This window comes from Hyperolius riggenbachi, chromosome 5 (assembly GCF_040937935.1).
Source record: "Hyperolius riggenbachi isolate aHypRig1 chromosome 5, aHypRig1.pri, whole genome shotgun sequence".
NCBI classification, from domain to species: domain Eukaryota; kingdom Metazoa; phylum Chordata; class Amphibia; order Anura; family Hyperoliidae; genus Hyperolius; species Hyperolius riggenbachi.
Window position 1 is genome coordinate 252,310,222 of NC_090650.1, and position 16,097 is coordinate 252,326,318.

General features: G+C 45.0%; 1 protein-coding gene across 5 annotated transcripts in view; it reads left to right on the forward strand.

The window, feature by feature from the left end:
• The window catches only part of LOC137518660 (leukocyte elastase inhibitor-like), a 47,904-nt gene extending 43,518 nt beyond the window's left edge, over positions 1 to 4,386 (forward strand). For all 5 annotated transcript variants that reach the window (XM_068236791.1, XM_068236794.1, XM_068236795.1 and 2 more), the window contains one exon: positions 3,378 to 4,386. In XM_068236791.1, the coding sequence (XP_068092892.1) occupies positions 3,378 to 3,782 (405 nt within the window). In that variant the 3' untranslated portion in view covers positions 3,783 to 4,386. The remainder of the gene's footprint in view (positions 1 to 3,377) is intronic.
• Positions 4,387 to 16,097: the final 11,711 nt, after the last annotated feature.

The following is a 16,097-nucleotide window of genomic DNA, read 5'->3' on the forward strand; positions in this document are numbered from 1 at the left end:
CAGTCTTACCATTAAGGTGCCCACTAATGACACAATCTTGATTGTACAATCTTACTACTTCTGTGTTATCTAAAGGACTACCTTAACTATCCATAGATTTGGTAAAATTGTATAATAAAGATTGTATCATCGATAGGCACATTTAGTTATCGCTGTGCTAAATCTGACCCAGTTCAGATATCAAACACTGGTGCACATGACAAGCAGGGGCCCCAGGCTCTGCCACCACCTGGGAGTGCCACCCAGCAACACCAAAGAAGCAGTACAGGTGGATCCCAGTGCTCACACCACCAGAGGAATTACCCACAACTGCCCCTCAATTAAATGCTAAACACAAGACAAACAAATGCTCACTCCCAGACAGCACTTTGCCATTGAAATTGTTCTGCAGATAGCCTGTCAGCCAATAAGAAGGTGCAAATACTTACACAAGTGTCTGCAGTACCAAATCTAGCAAGTGCTGAAACAATCCGGCCATAGACAGGAGGGAGAGAGCTCGGTTGCACATAATCATAGATTATGTCACCAGCAGGGGTCACCACGTGCAGGTATCCCTCTTATGCCCCCCTCCCTACAACTCACCTGCACAATAGGAGCTGCAATTTTAATCTGCAGACACGGGTGTAAATATTTGCACCTTCTTATTGTCTGTGGGCCAATTTAAACAGCAATGTGCTGTCTGAGCATTTGCTTCTCCTGTGTTTGACAGTTCAGGTCTACAATTATAATAGTGAGTAGAGTAAAAAAAAAACTCTGTTTAACTTCTCCAAGGTTTAAGAATACATCTTGAGTGTAACATTACTGTATATACTCGAGTATAAGCCGACCCGAGTATAAGCCGACCCCCCAAATTTACCTAGAAAAACAGGGGGCAAAATGAATGGCTCGAGTATAAGCCGAAAGTAGAAAATGTAGTGGCCTTATGGTGGAGAAGAAAGCATAACTTGGAGATGGGGCAGTATGTGTAGATGACAGCAGGTAGGTATAAAGACAGGTACTGGGTAGAAACAAGCTGGTAATGGTGTTTACAAAATGGACTGCACAGGGAGGGTCTGAAATTATTACACATGGATGTATTATACTGATCACAGGTTCTGTGTAGAGCATATTGATCCAAACATACAGCTACGGTATTCCCAATCACAAACTTAAACAGGTTATGAAATAAGTCACTCAGATCCCTAGTTGGCTAATAATATGTATCGACATCAATCTGTTTGGCATCTGTCATCTGAGGCTGCCATACTTTCACAATAGCTTAAGGAGTTTCTGGTTACTTTTAATCATGTATGGCCACCCCCCACATGTGTCACTCAAGCAGTCGGTTAGGTTCTTTTCAGATGACTGCTTTTCAAGTTCCCAGCAGCATCTGTCAAAAGGAATCCTCTGGTTATATTCCAAAACATAATAACCCCCCCCCCCCGACCCTCACCCCCAGCACTGAAAGTCATTACATAAAAACATGGTGCTTCTGTCGCTTGCAGGTTACCACCAGTCTGTACGAGCAAGTTCCTCTGCAGCTTCTTCACCTCCCCCTTCCCACGCAAGATTGGAAAGTATACCGGTCACTAACCTTTGCAGTGTCCTCTGCGTGTTTACGTCCCCGTTCTCCCCGCCACTAGAGATGTCGCGAACCTCCGATTTTAGGTTCGCGAACCCTGTTCGCGAACCTCCGCGAAAGGTTTGGTTCGCGAAAAAGTTCGCAAACCGCAATCAGTTACTACTGTAGTGGTACAGTAGCTTCAGTTACTACTGTAGTGGTACAGTGGTTAGTGTGCTTGCCCACCACACAGTGAAACCCAGGTTCAAATCCCAGCCAATGCGAGTTGGCTTTTATGCTACAAATCCTTAAAGGGAACCTAAACGGAGAAGGATATGGATTTTTCCTTTTAAAATAATACCAGTTGCCTGAATCGCCTGCTGATCCTGTGTCTCTAATACTTTTCGCCACAGCCCCTGAACAAGCATGCAGATCAGGTGCTCTGACTGAAGTCAGACTGGATTAGCTGCATGCTTGTTTCAGGGTGTGATTCAGCCACTATTGCAGTCACAAAGATCAGCTGGACTGCCAGGCAACTGGTATTGTTTACAGGAAATATCCATATCACTCTCAGTTAAGGTTCCCTTTAAGCAACCTAATGTTTCTATTGCATTGAGCATAAATGGTAAATTTTAGGCCAGCTTCAGTTACTACTGTAGTGGTACCGTGGTTAGTGTGCTTGCCCACCACACAGTGAGATCTGGGTTCGATTCCCAGCCATGGTATGATGTATACTGGTTTTTGAAATAGGATAATTCCCTGGCAGATGAGACCCTCCTCCCTCCGGTAGGAGGGAATAGGTAGAAGGGTAGAAGGGAGGAGGGAGGAGACCCACAAGAGGCTAATTAAAATCTCTGTAGCAGCTGTCCCATAACTAATTAGTGTAGGCAGACAACTGAGTCAAATGGTATAAGGACCTTGCTTGAAGGAGGGAGGGAGGGAGGGTGGGCGGGCTTACAGCAGTGAGACCAGTGTGTTTGGCAATAATGTGTCTGCTGACAGTGATATGGAGGGTCAAAGTTTTGCTCAATAGAGCATTATGGGGCGAATCGAACTTTCTCAAAAGTTCGCCTGATGCAGGCGAGCGCGAACCCCCAAAGTTCGCCTGGAACCGTTCGCGACATCTCTACCCGCCACGTGCAGAGTGTTGCTGACACATATGGGCCGTGTTACTGCTGCTTCCGCCAATAGATCGGCACGATTAGGATACCTTTGATGTGTTCCGTGCATCCCCCAGAGTGGCCCCGTTGTGATATGCAGAGCGGTAATAATCATTTTGTTTTTCGTTCCGTGCCACTGGGACTCCTCCGTTACTTGTCATTGGGGAATCTCATTGTTATGGCGCCCTCTAGAGGTGACTGGTGAATCTGCAGGGATTATAGAGATTAGGCTCCTAATGACAAGTAACAGAGGAGTCCCAGCGGCACGGAACGGAAACAAAATAAGTACCGCCGCTCTGCATATCGCAACGGGGCCACTTTAAGGGACTCACAGGGCACCTCAAAGGTATGCTAATCATGGTGATCCAGCGGCGGCAGAAGCAGTATTATGGCCCATATGTTTCAGCAACACTCTGCACGTGGCGGGGAGAACGGGGACGTGTACGGGCATGTTTTTTTAAATTTATTTTACCGTGGGTGTATACTCGAGGGGGGAAAGGCCCTATTATTGACTCGAGTATAAGCCGAGACCCCCACTTTTGGGCCACTTTTTTGGCCTTAAAAACTCGGCTTATACTCGAGTATACACGGTACATTACAAATTATAAAAGTGTCAATACATAAATGTTTCTTTTTTATTACATCTATATTAATTTTACATTTTCAAACACAAACAGCTTAAAAAAGCACTAACCTATGAGAGGTTGAACAAGTGGACTAGCGCCGACATGATGGAGAAAACTGAGGTAGAGGTAGAGCTCCCACGCCTTCGTCTGGAAGAGAACTATGACCTGAAGTCATGCTTGAGCAAGATGGGAATGACTGACCTTTTTAACCCAGATAAGGCTTATTTGACAGGATTATCGGAGGAAAGCTACCTCTGTGTATCACACATACTTCACAAAGTGTTTGTGGAAATAAATGAGGAGGGAACAGAGGCTGCAGCAGCTACTGCTGCTGTCATTACTAAGAGAAGTCGTCCTGTAGTGGTTAAATTTCATGCTGATCACCCTTTCCTCTTCCTCATAAGGCATAATAACACCAAAGCTATCTTGTTTTATGGTGCATTCTGTTCACCATAGAATGATTGCTGTATATCTTATCCAATAACTGAGCTTAAGACTGGTTCACAATGGACAGATCAAAAACTGATCCATGTATATACTGATGCGTGAAATGCATCAGTTTTTATTGGGTATCAGTTTTTGATCCGTGACCCTCAATTCCGTAAGCGCGCTATGAATGAGACGCATCCATTGATCCAGAAAAATCGCTCCCTCCCTAAATTTGCGGTCCGTTTAGCAGAACGTACCAAATGGATCCATTCGAATTTAGCAATGTGAACGGATCCATTGGTTCACATAGGATCCGATCTGGTACAAGCTGCTAAACAGATCATTTTAACTGCCAATGTGAACTGGGCCTAAAGCAGTGTAATACATACTATACATAAAAATGTATTAAAAGAACATTATCAAAGTTATGATGTTTCAGTCAACAGGATGAATGAATGTGGTAACAACTTTAAGCATGAACAGAGCATATATTATTACTGTGCAGTGTTTTATGTACCCTATAGACTGTGTCCCCTGGAAACGGATAGTGGAATAGTTCATGTTCGCAAGTGTTCACTGCTGAAGTGAGGAAAATAGTGAAATATTCCATATTCATGCTTCCCCCACACCTGAGCGCATTATGATGCATGTGACCAGCCGCAGTAAGTTATGTGTTAGGAGCGAGACAACCGTTCTTGCTCCTATTCTGAGCGGCCAATAGAGTTGCAGCAGCGATAGTGTTTCTCCCTTCTTTTGTGTCTGCTGTGTATTTCCATGTACACACAGAGTGCCTTCAGCTGCGCCCCTCCAACATTGAAATCTATTGTAATCACTTGGCCCGGCAGCTATTCAGGCATGCGCAAAGCACACAGCAGAAGTGAGAGAGAAAGAGGCAGTCTTGCTCCTGCAACACTATTGGCTGGTCAGGAAGGGAGTGAGAGCAGTTGTTTCACTCCTAACACACAACTTACTGCGGCTGGTCATGCGCATCATAACTCGCTCAGGTGTGGAAAAAGCATGCATATGGAATACTCCACTATGTTCCACACTTAGCAGCATCACCTGACCTATTCCACTTTCCGTCACCGTCTGTGTCTTCAGGGGACACTGTCTACAGGGTACATTAAAAAAACAAAAACAATGCACGGTAATCATATTTGCTCTGTTCATGCTTAACCGCTTCGGTACCAGCAGCCTCTGCCCCCTTAAAGAAAACCTGAACTGAACATAAAAAGTCAAAATAACCATACACAAGTCATACTTACCTCCTGTGTAGTCTACTCCTCAATCTATTTTTCCTCTCCTGCATCCTGTCTGTTCACTGTGATCAAGGGAATTTTCCGTCCTCCATTTTGAAAATGGCCTTTACTCCATAACAGCTTTCTGGTCAGCACACAGTTAAACTGTAACATCGCTCACTTGAGCCATAGGGAAACATGGACACATCAGTTCTCCTCTCAGCTATAACTGACAGCAACTGATATTTTACTGACAGCAACTGATATATTTCAGTTCTGACAAAATATTGTCAGAACTGGAAGGGATTATTGTCAGAAGAAAATGGTGAGCTTCTCAGAGGAACTGATGGCGAGGTAACTATGTAATGTTCATTTGAAGTAACCTCATGTGTTTATTTTAAATAATTTTACTCAGTACAGGTTCTCTTTAAGGACCAGAGGCTGCTGGTACAGTAAAACGGTGCTTTTGACGAATCGCCGCAAAAATCACGCCACTCTGTCCCCGCCACAGGCTCCGCTCTCTGCCGTCTCTATGACGGCAGAGTGCTGTGCGCTGGTCAGGAGCCGCTTTCATTGGCTCCGGACCCTGTCAATCAATGTAAGCCAATGGGATTGGCTTACAGTGATGACAGGGCCCGAAGCCAATGAAAACTGCTCCTGCCCGGCTCACAGTGCTTTGCCGTCATAGAGACGGCAGGCAGGGTAAGCAAATTGCGGCTGGGACAGATCGGCGGGAGCTGTGTGAATGGCGGGTACGCATGGTCAATGCGACATAGAGTTTACGTCTAGTCAGGGGCACATCACCACCTGCTGGACATAGATTTGTACTACGTCCGTCCAGATTTGGTTAAAGTTGTTACCACATTCATTCATCCTGTTTACAGAAATGTTACTACTTTGATAGTTTTCCTTTAATAGCATGTTATGTCACTAAAAAAATCTTGGCAAAATACCTATTCTGCATCCACAGATTTCCACTAACCTTTCAATTTACTTGAAGTCACTGTATATGCAGAGTTTAACAACATAAAATTGTTTCCCACGTCTTCAACGCTTGAGGTCTACGTAATGGCGCCCATACACAGTACAATTAAAACGTTTGATTTTCCCATTCATTCGAACAAAAGTAAAAATCAAAAAGAATACTTTTTTTGATCAAGAAAGAAACAAACGTTTATTCCATTTTTTTTATAAAAAAAAAATCTGATTGGACGTGTTGGAAAAATCTGGGTGATTGTGAAATTGTATAGAGTATGGTAGGTTGTATAGGAAATACTATTAGATAAAAAACAACTTTTTCTTCATATGTAATTGTTTTTCTTACATTTTAGGAAAAATCGAACCTTCGTGTATGATGTTGATATCTTGAAAATAATTTTAAAAACTATCTGACCAAACAGAATAATCGATCAGGGACGTAGCAATAGGGGTTGCAGAGGTAGCGACCGCATCGGGGCCCTTGGGCCAGAGGGGACCCAAAGGGCCCTCCCTCAACTACATTATTAGCTTTCTATTGCTCCTGTGCTCATAATAATCACTTCTATAGATACTTTGAATAGTGGAAATCATTAACAAACTGTTCCCCATCCCCTTCTTGCACCTCTGACACAGTAGTTGCCGTTGGCAGGTTTTGATGCGCTGTATCAATTGTTATGTACAGAGTGCTTTGGGGGCCCCACTGTAAAACTTGCATCGGGGCCCACAGCTCCTTAGCTACGCCACTGTAATCGATAGAATTTCTCTGATAGAAAAAAAAATAAAAAAAATTGTACTGTGTACAGGGAGTGCAGAATTATTAGGCAAGTTGTATTTTTGAGGAATAATTTTATTATTGAACAACAACCATGTTCTCAATGAACCCAAAAAACTCCTTAATATCCAAGCTGAATATTTTTGAAAGTAGTTTTTAGTTTGTTTTTAGTTTTAGCTATTTTATGGGGATATCTGTGTGTGCAGGTGACTATTACTGTGCATAATTATTAGGCAACTTAACAAAAAACAAATATATACCCATTTCAATTATTTATTTTTACCAGTGAAACCAATATAACATCTCAAAATTCACAAATATACATTTCTGACATTCAAAAACAAAACAAAAACAAATCAGTGACCAATATAGCCACCTTTCTTTGCAAGGACACTCAAAAGCCTGCCATCCATGGATTCTGTGTTTTGATCTGTTCACCATCAACATTGCGTGCAGCAGCAACCACAGCCTCCCAGACACTGTTCAGAGAGGTGTACTGTTTCCCTCCTTGTAAATCTCACATTTTATGATGGACCACAGGTTCTCAATGGGGTTCAGATCTGGTGAACAAGGAGACCATGTCATTAGTTTTTCTTCTTTTATACCCTTTCTTGCCAGCCACGCTGTGGAGTACTTGGACGCCTGTGATGGAGCATTGTCCTGCATGAAAATCATGTTTTTCTTGAAGGATGCAGACTTCTTCCTGTACCACTGCTTGAAGAAGGTGTCTTCCAGAAACTGGCAGTAGGACTGGGAGTTGAGCTTGACTCTATCCTCAACCCGAAAAGGCCCCACAAGCACATCTTTGATGATACCAGCCCAAACCAGTACTCCACCTCCACCTTGCTGGCGTCTGAGTCGGACTGGAGCTGTCTGCCCTTTACCAGTCCAGCCACAGGCCCATCCATCTGGCCCCTCAAGACTCACTCTCATTTCATCAGTCCATAAAACCTTAGAAAAATCAGTCTTGAGATATTTCTTGGCCCAGTCTTGACGTTTCAGCTTGTGTGTCTTGTTCAGTGGTGGTCGTTTTTTAGCCTTTCTTACCTTGGCCATGTCTCTGAGTATTGCACACCTCTGCTTTTGGGCACTCCAGTGATGTTGCAGCTCTGAAATATGGCCAAACTGGTGGCAAGTAGCATCTTAGCAGCTGCACGCTTGACTTTTCTCAGTTCATGGGCAGTTATTTTGCGCCATGGTTTTTCCACACGCTTCTTGCGACCCTGTTGACTGTTTTGAATGAAACGCTTGATTGTTCGATGATCACGCTTCAGAAGCTTTGCAATTTTAAGAGTGCTGCATCTCTCTGCAAGATATCTCACTATTTTTGACTTTTCTGAGCCTGTCAAGTCCTTCTTTTGACCCATTTTGCCAAAGGAAAGGAAGTTGCCTAATAATTATGCACACCTGATATAGGGTGTTAATGTCATTAGACCACACCCCTTCTCATTACAGAGATGCTCATCACCTTATATACTTAATTGGTAGTAGGCTTTCGAGCCCATACAGCTTGGAGTAAGACAACATGCATAAAGAGGATGATGTGGTCAAATTACTCATTTGCCTAATAATTCTGCACTCCCTGTATGTCTAGGTAACATGGATGCTTTCCTGAAATTCTCCTAGGCCAGTAGGGAAGTAAACCTGTAAACCTAACTGAGGTTTTAAAAATGGTCTTCTATCATTAGTACTTCCGCAATCCTCATCTGGGCAATTTTAGTTTCAAAACCATCTTCAATACAAAATATACATAAAATACTGATACACAAAACTGTCTTTATGAGTTATTTCCCTTGATGCGTGATGAAATAATAATTTCTCCTGCTTTGTCATCCAAGGGGTTAATACAATAAAATTATTTACTGCCTTTAACATTTATTTATTTATTTTTTTATTTTTCTGACTCCAATTTTTAAATCATGGTTCATTAACACAAGAGAAGAGCTTTAATTTAGCACGTAATTATAAATTAACATGTAAGCACTTATCATGCATAAACAATCTAATTTGGTACTAATGAATCATTTATGTCAGCTTTTCAGCCGTCTCACATTAGCAGGTATTCACACTGATCATGCAAAGCAAAGCTATGTTTTTACTGTATTATGTATACTAAACGTTTCTGCTACTTGGTGGTTCTGTTTTGTCTTTGTGTTTGCTGAGTAAAAAAATAGTTATACCAGCTTTCCTTCCACCAAAAGAAGCCAGTAAGGAACAGAGAGGGATCCCATGAGCCCCCCTCAACCCTTTTTGCTAGATCTTATTGCTGTTAGCAGTGGGGGATTAGTGCATTGCAAGAGAAGCTGAGAAAAGAGCAGGGGCATTATTTTCCTAACTAATCCCGCCCACTCCGTTCTGTCGACACGTTGAATCCCCACATAGCATTAGCAACAGAACATGTTGCTAGCGATACGTCTGTACAGCTTGAACCCTGCAATATCACCTGAGGAATTGGGAGCCGATGCCTGCCGGGTGACATGCCTCATACGTGTGTACGATGTTTTATAACACTCCCTGGTTTAGTGTGGTGCTTTGAAATAATGTGCTAATGGTGCTGTCTGGCCACACCAAAATCATTCAGTTCAGATAAGCACCCCTTCCCTGGCTAATATGTACATGAGTCTTTCTAATGCTGGGTACACACGGTGCGTGCCCGCACTCGATTCCCTGCTCGATTCCCGTCAATTCCCGGCCGCTCGATTATTTCCGACATGTCCGATTCCCGTTTCGATGGATCGTTAGGTCGATTTGGTATACTTTGCATGAGAATCGACCTAACAATCATGGAAATGCGCTCGGAAATGCTAGGAAATAATCGAGCGGTCGGGAATCGAGCGGGGCATCGATTGCTGGAACACACCGTGTGTACCCAGCATTACACCCCTGGCACCATGCCCGTTTCTAGCCCCGTGCGGGGCGTGCCACCGCCCGGGGCGCTGTAAGGGAAGGGGGCGCTGTAATGGAGGGGGGAAGCACCGTAGCCGCGGGGAGGGCAACCCGACCTTTCCCTCCCTCTCCCGGGCCGCCCTCCGTGCTCCCCCCTCAGATGTATAGTGAGCAGCAGCCAGGGAGGGAGCGCTGTATACAACATACCTCCCTGGCTCCAAGCGCTGCTCTCTCGCCGCCGACCTTCTTCTCTCTGCATACACGCTTATACACACGCTGCTTCCTGTTTAGCCGGAAGCAGCGTATGTATACGCGTGTAGGCAGATGGGAGAAGACCGGCGACGAGAGAGCAGCGCTTGGAGCCAGGGAGGTATGTTGTATACAGCGCTCCCTCCCTGGCTGCTGCTGCTCACTATACATCTGAGGGGGGAGCACGGAGGGCGGCCCGGGAGAGGGAGGGAGAGGTCGGGTTGCCCTCCCCGCGGCTACGGTGCTTCCCTCCTCCATTATGGGGGACAGCTACCTATCTAACCTATCCTGGGGGGCACCTACCTAATCTAACCTACGCTGGGGGGCAGCTACCTATCTAACCTATCCTGGGGGGCAGCTACCTAATCTAACCTACACTGGGGTGCAGCTACCTATCTAACCTATACTGGGGGGCACCTACCTAATCTAACCTACACTGGGGTGCAGCTACCTATCTAACCTATACTGGGGGGCACCTACCTAATCTAACCTACATTGGGGGGCAGCTACCTAATCTAACCTATACTGGGGGGCAGCTACCTATCCTGGGGGGCAGCTACCTAATCTAACCTACGCTGGGGGGCAGCTACATAATCTAACCTATACTGGGGGGCACTTACCTAATCTAACCTACACTGGGGGGCAACTACCTATCTAACCTATACTGGGGGGCACCTACCTAATCTAACCTACACTGGGGGGCAGCTACCTATCTAACCTACACTGGGGGGCAGCTACCTATCTAACCTATACTGGGGGGCACCTACCTAATCTAACCTATGCTGGGGGGCAGCTACCTATCTAACCTATACTGGGGGGCACCTGTCTAATCTAGCCTATACTGGAAGGGGGGGGGCAGCTACCTAATCTAACCTATACTGGGGGGCACCTACCTATCTAACGTATACTGAGGGGAACCTACCTATCTTACCTATACTGGGGGGCAGCTACCTATCTAACCTATACTGGGGGGCAGCTACTTATCTAAACTATACTGGGGGCACTTATCTAACCTGTATTGGGGGCACCTACCTACCTAGCTAGCCTATACAGGTGACAACTATACTGGCTACCTATATTGGAGACACCTACCTAAATGACCTATACTGGGGGCACCTACCTATCTAACCTATGCTGGGGGCAACTATTCTGGCTACCTATATTAGAGGCACCCACCTAGCTAACCTGTACTGGGGCACCTACCTATCTAACTTATACCGGGGGCGCCTGCCTATCTAACCTATACTGGGGGCAACTATACTGGCTACCTATACTGGAGGCACCTACCTGGCTAACCTATAGCGGGGGCAACTATACTGGCTCACCTATGCCTGGCTACCTATACTGGGGTACCTATTCTTGGCTACCTATACTGGGGGGACCTATACTAAGTGAAACTAGACCTGGCTAACCTATACTGCGGGCACCCATACCTTGCTCCGGGGGGGGCGCAATTTTTACACCCTCGCCCTGGGTGCATTTTAGCCTAGAAACTGCACTGCCTGGCACATTTGTCATTATTGTAAAGTGGATACAAAGAAACATAAAGGAGTCTAGTATTTTACCATCTATAACTTTCTGACTTTGAGATCTGAGATCCTTCTCTTAAAGTGAATCTGAAGTGCAATTTAAAACAAAAAATAGATACTTAACTAAGGAGAAAGAAGGCTCTGGGACCTATAGATCCTTCCTGGTCTCCTCATTCCCCAACATGCTTCTTGATTTAAATCTCTTCAGCAGTCTTCAGAAGTAATCGGGCTTCCGAAGACAGTCAGCTCTGTATATTGTGCATGCGCAAGTGGGTGTGCTCCTGCGTGCGCAGTATTGAGCAGTCTCTCTTCGGAAGTCCAAGTGCTTACAAAGACTGCCAAAGCCAGCCCAACCTGGAAGAGAGCAGTCTACACCTGAACGGTTGTAGATTGCTAACGGGGGAGCCTGCGGGGGAACACGGGGACCGGGAAGAGAACAAAAAGGCTCGATAGGACCCAGAGCCTTCCCTCTCCTTAGGTAAGTATTTGGCTTTTGTTTTAAATTACACTTTAGACTCTTTTTTAAAGAGTACCTCCAGCATAAACTGAAATGCAATGAATATTCCCTTATGGTCCCCAAATGTAGATCCAGCAAATGAACGGCGATATATTGTCATTATCTCTCCTGCAGCATGTCCTGTTGGTTGAAGTGGAACTGCAAACAGGCAGTTCTGATTTTTCTGCATGCATTCAGTTGCATAGTTTTGTTTGCATTCACAATAAGTGTCATTGCCATGTACAATCACTCTGCGGTTCAGAGCAGCTCAGGATGCTGTCATGAATCCACCTATGACTTATTGCAGTTGAACTGCAGTCAGACAGTGCCGAATTCCCTGCATGCATATTGCTGCAAAATGTTGTATGCTTTTGTAAGGAGAGTCTTATCCATCTGGAATCAGCCCGCAGCCTTCAATCAGAGTAAGGCTGGGAACACACTTAGCAGAAACGCTAGCGTTGCGGAAAACGCAGCATTTATCCATGATGCAATGCTAGCAGGCCCGGATTTATATCACAGGAGCCTATAGGCACAGATGTTTTGGCACCTTAGACTTTGCCCTCCACGAACCTACAAACCCCCACCGAACTGCACCACAAGTGTGCTGCATGTCCCAGCTGTCACTTCTCCTTACTTCCCCTACCCGGTATAGGTAGCTAAAAGTGCCCTTTAGTATTAGGTAGCCAGAAGTACCCTCAACATTAAGTAGCTACAGGTGCCCCCATAGGGAAGGAGGGAGGGAGGCACTCAGGGAGGGGAGTGAGTCGCCTTTCCATCATCAGGCGCCTGTAGGCACGTGCCTACAGTGCCTTATGGTAAATCTGGCCCTGAATGTTAGTCAATGGGCCACATCAAAAAATGCATATTAAAAACGCATGTGTTTTTTATGCGTTTTATATGCGTTTTTAAAAACACTGGTTTTTATGCATATTTTTCAAAAACGCATTAAAAACGCACATCATAAAAGTCAATGGTGACGCAGTGTAATTCGCTTTGTATGCATTTTATATGCGTTTTTTTAAAAAAAAAACAATGTTTTCTGATGTATTTCCGCTTCCTGTTGTCTTCCTAGTAATTTGCATCAAACGCAATAGAAAAACGCATCAAAAACGCGTATATACGAACCACAAGCATGTTAAAATGCACGCAAAACACGCATGTGCAGAAACAAAAACGTAAAACGCAAACGCGTAGAAAACGCATGGAAAAAGCAAAACAAACGCACAAACGCATATGCATAAAAACACTACATTTCCCACACTGCTAACTGGGCACCCTGCCAAACACAGGATTGAGTGGTTACCATTCAGCTGTGTTGGAATTTGCATGCCTGCTCTCATTGCATGCCTGCTCTTCATATAAAAACCTCTTCCTCTCATGTCATGTTGCCATCATAGCATCCAGCTTTGCCTTAGCTGTTTGCTGGGTCTTGTGTCTCAGTTGTGATTTGCCTTGTCTTGCTGCCCTGTGGACGGTTGCTGTTCCTGCGTGGGTTAACAGCAAAGTCCTTCCAGTCTTACTGGCTCGGACGCTGGCCAATCACTGTGATTGGCTGGCACTCTTGATGGTTCTGATCCTGTGGACACCGATGTCTTTCCAGTCCTGCTGGCTTGGACTCAGCTTTCACTGCAATAGTGATTGGCTGGCGCTCCTGCTGGTTCTGATCCTGTGGACACCAATGTCCTTCCAGTCCTGCTAGCTTGGACTCAGGCTTTACTGTGGTAGTGATTGGCTGGCACTCCTGCTGGTTCTGCTCCTGTGGACACCAATGTTCTTCCAGTCCTGCTAGCTTGGACTCAGCCTTCACTGAGGTAGTGATTGGCTGGCGCTCCTGCTGGTTCTGATCCTGTGGACACCAATGTCCTTCCAGTCCTGCTAGCTTGGACTCAGGCTTTACTGTGGTAGTGATTGGCTGGCACTCCTGCTGGTTCTGCTCCTGTGGACACCAATGTTCTTCCAGTCCTGCTAGCTTGGACTCAGCCTTCACTGTGGTAGTGATTGGCTGGCGCTCCTGCTGGTTCTAATCCTGTGGACACCAATGTCCTTCCAGTCCTGCTAGCTTGGACTCAGCCTTCACTGCGGTAGTGATTGGCTGGCGCTCCTGCTGGTTCTGATCCTGTGGACACCAATGTCCTTCCAGTCCTACTAGTTTGGACTCAGCATTCACTGCAGTAGTGATTGGCTGGTGCTCCTGCTGGTTCTGATCCTATGGACACCAATGTCCTTCCAATCCTGCTAGCTTGAACTCAGCCTTCACTGCGGTATTGATTGGCTGGTGCTCCTGCTAGTTCTGATCCTGTGGACGTGACTATAGCAGCATTTGCTATTAGCTATGCTCCTTCTTGTTCTGTCTTGTTTGTGTGGATGTTTGCCATCACTACAGTAGCGATTAGATTGGCAAACATTCCTTCCTGTCTGTCTGTTTGTCTGTCCTTGTCTTATTCAATGTGGCAGACAACAGAAGCTCAGAGCTGAGGTCGCTCTGGGCAACCATTGTGTCTTGTTTATTGTGGTGGTTATCAGAAGCTCAGAGCTGCGGTTGCTCTGAGCAATCTTGCTTCCTGTCTCTAGTCTACTACTCCTGCTGTGATCTGTGTAGTATAATCCACAAGTGCACCCTGCACTATTACCTGATATTACCCAGTCACAATGTCTTGCTTAGTGGGCTCTGGTAGTACACTTGTCTTCCCGTCCTCAGCCTCTATACCTTGCATGCTGAAGTCCTGAGGGGTAGCCATAGTTGGGTAGGTGTACTGGTCTCCCGTTCACGCGGGGGCTGGACATATAGGTGAAGAGCGTGTTATTAGATTGGGGTGTAGAGGCTGAAGGAAGATGAGAGATCCACCAGGCCTTACATATACACTCACCTAAAGGATTATTAGGAACACCATACTAATACGGTGTTTGACCCCCTTTCGCCTTCAGATTTGCCTTAATTCTACGTGGCATTGATTCAACAAGGTGCTGAAAGCATTCTTTAGAAATGTTGGCCTATATTCATAGGATAGCATCTTGCAGTTGATAGAGATTTGTGGGATGCACATTCAGAGCATGAAGCTCCCGTTCCATCACATCCCAAAGATACTCCATTGGGTTGAGATCTGCTGACTATGGGGACCATTTTAGTACAGTGAACTCATTGTTATATTCAAGAAACCAATTTGAAATGATTCGAGCTTTGTGACATAGTGCATTATCCTGCTGGAAGTAGCCATCAGAGGATGGGTACATGGTGGTCATGAAGGGATGGACATGGTCAGAAACAATGCTCAGGTAACCCGTGGCATTTAAACAATGCCCAATTTGCACTAAGGGGCCTAAAGTGTGCCAAGAAAACATCCCCCACATCATTACACCACCACCACCACCAGCCTGCACAGTGGTAACAAGGCATGATGGATCCATGTTTTAATTCTGTTTACGCCAAATTCTCACTCTTTCGAGACTCATCAGACCAGGCAACATTTTTCCAGTCTTCAACTGTCTAATTTTGATGAGCGCGTGCAAATTGTAGCCTCTTTTTCCTATTTATAGTGGAGATGAGAAGTACCCGGTACCCAGTTTTTGCTCAAATTTAATGCTAGTTCTAAGGAGGGAACTGCAAGGAAGTGAACTGGACAAGTACAAAATATCCAGGAGTCTTTTGGGAACCAAGATTCTCTATTTTGTTAACTCAGTTTCTTTCATTAACATTCCAGTTTGTTGTGAGCATGTGTTTTTAGTTCAGTATTTCAAAGGACACCTGAAGTGAATAAAATCATAATGAATTAAAGATATCAAGTGGTACACAAAGGTGTGTTTTCATTTACATGTAGGCTGTTTTCACTAAATGCATAAGCGGTGGCGGTGCATCTGAAAAGCACATATCCATGACATTCTCAGCTGCGGCTGCTGTGTGCTGCAATGCAGGAGCGTGGAGAAGCAGGGGAGACGGAGATGGAAAGGGAATGCGGAGAACAAAGCCAACAGCTTTAACTAGACTGGTGTCAGTCGGATTAAATACTGTGGGCAAAACTGCTGAAAAAGGGAGATACATGTGAAAACCGCCGCCACTTAACAAGGAACTCCAGTGAAAATAATGTAATAAAAAAAGTGCTTCATTTTAACAGTAATTATGTATAAATGATTTAGTCAGTGTTTGCCCATTGTAAAATCTTTAAAATCCCTGATTTACATTCTGACATTTATTACATG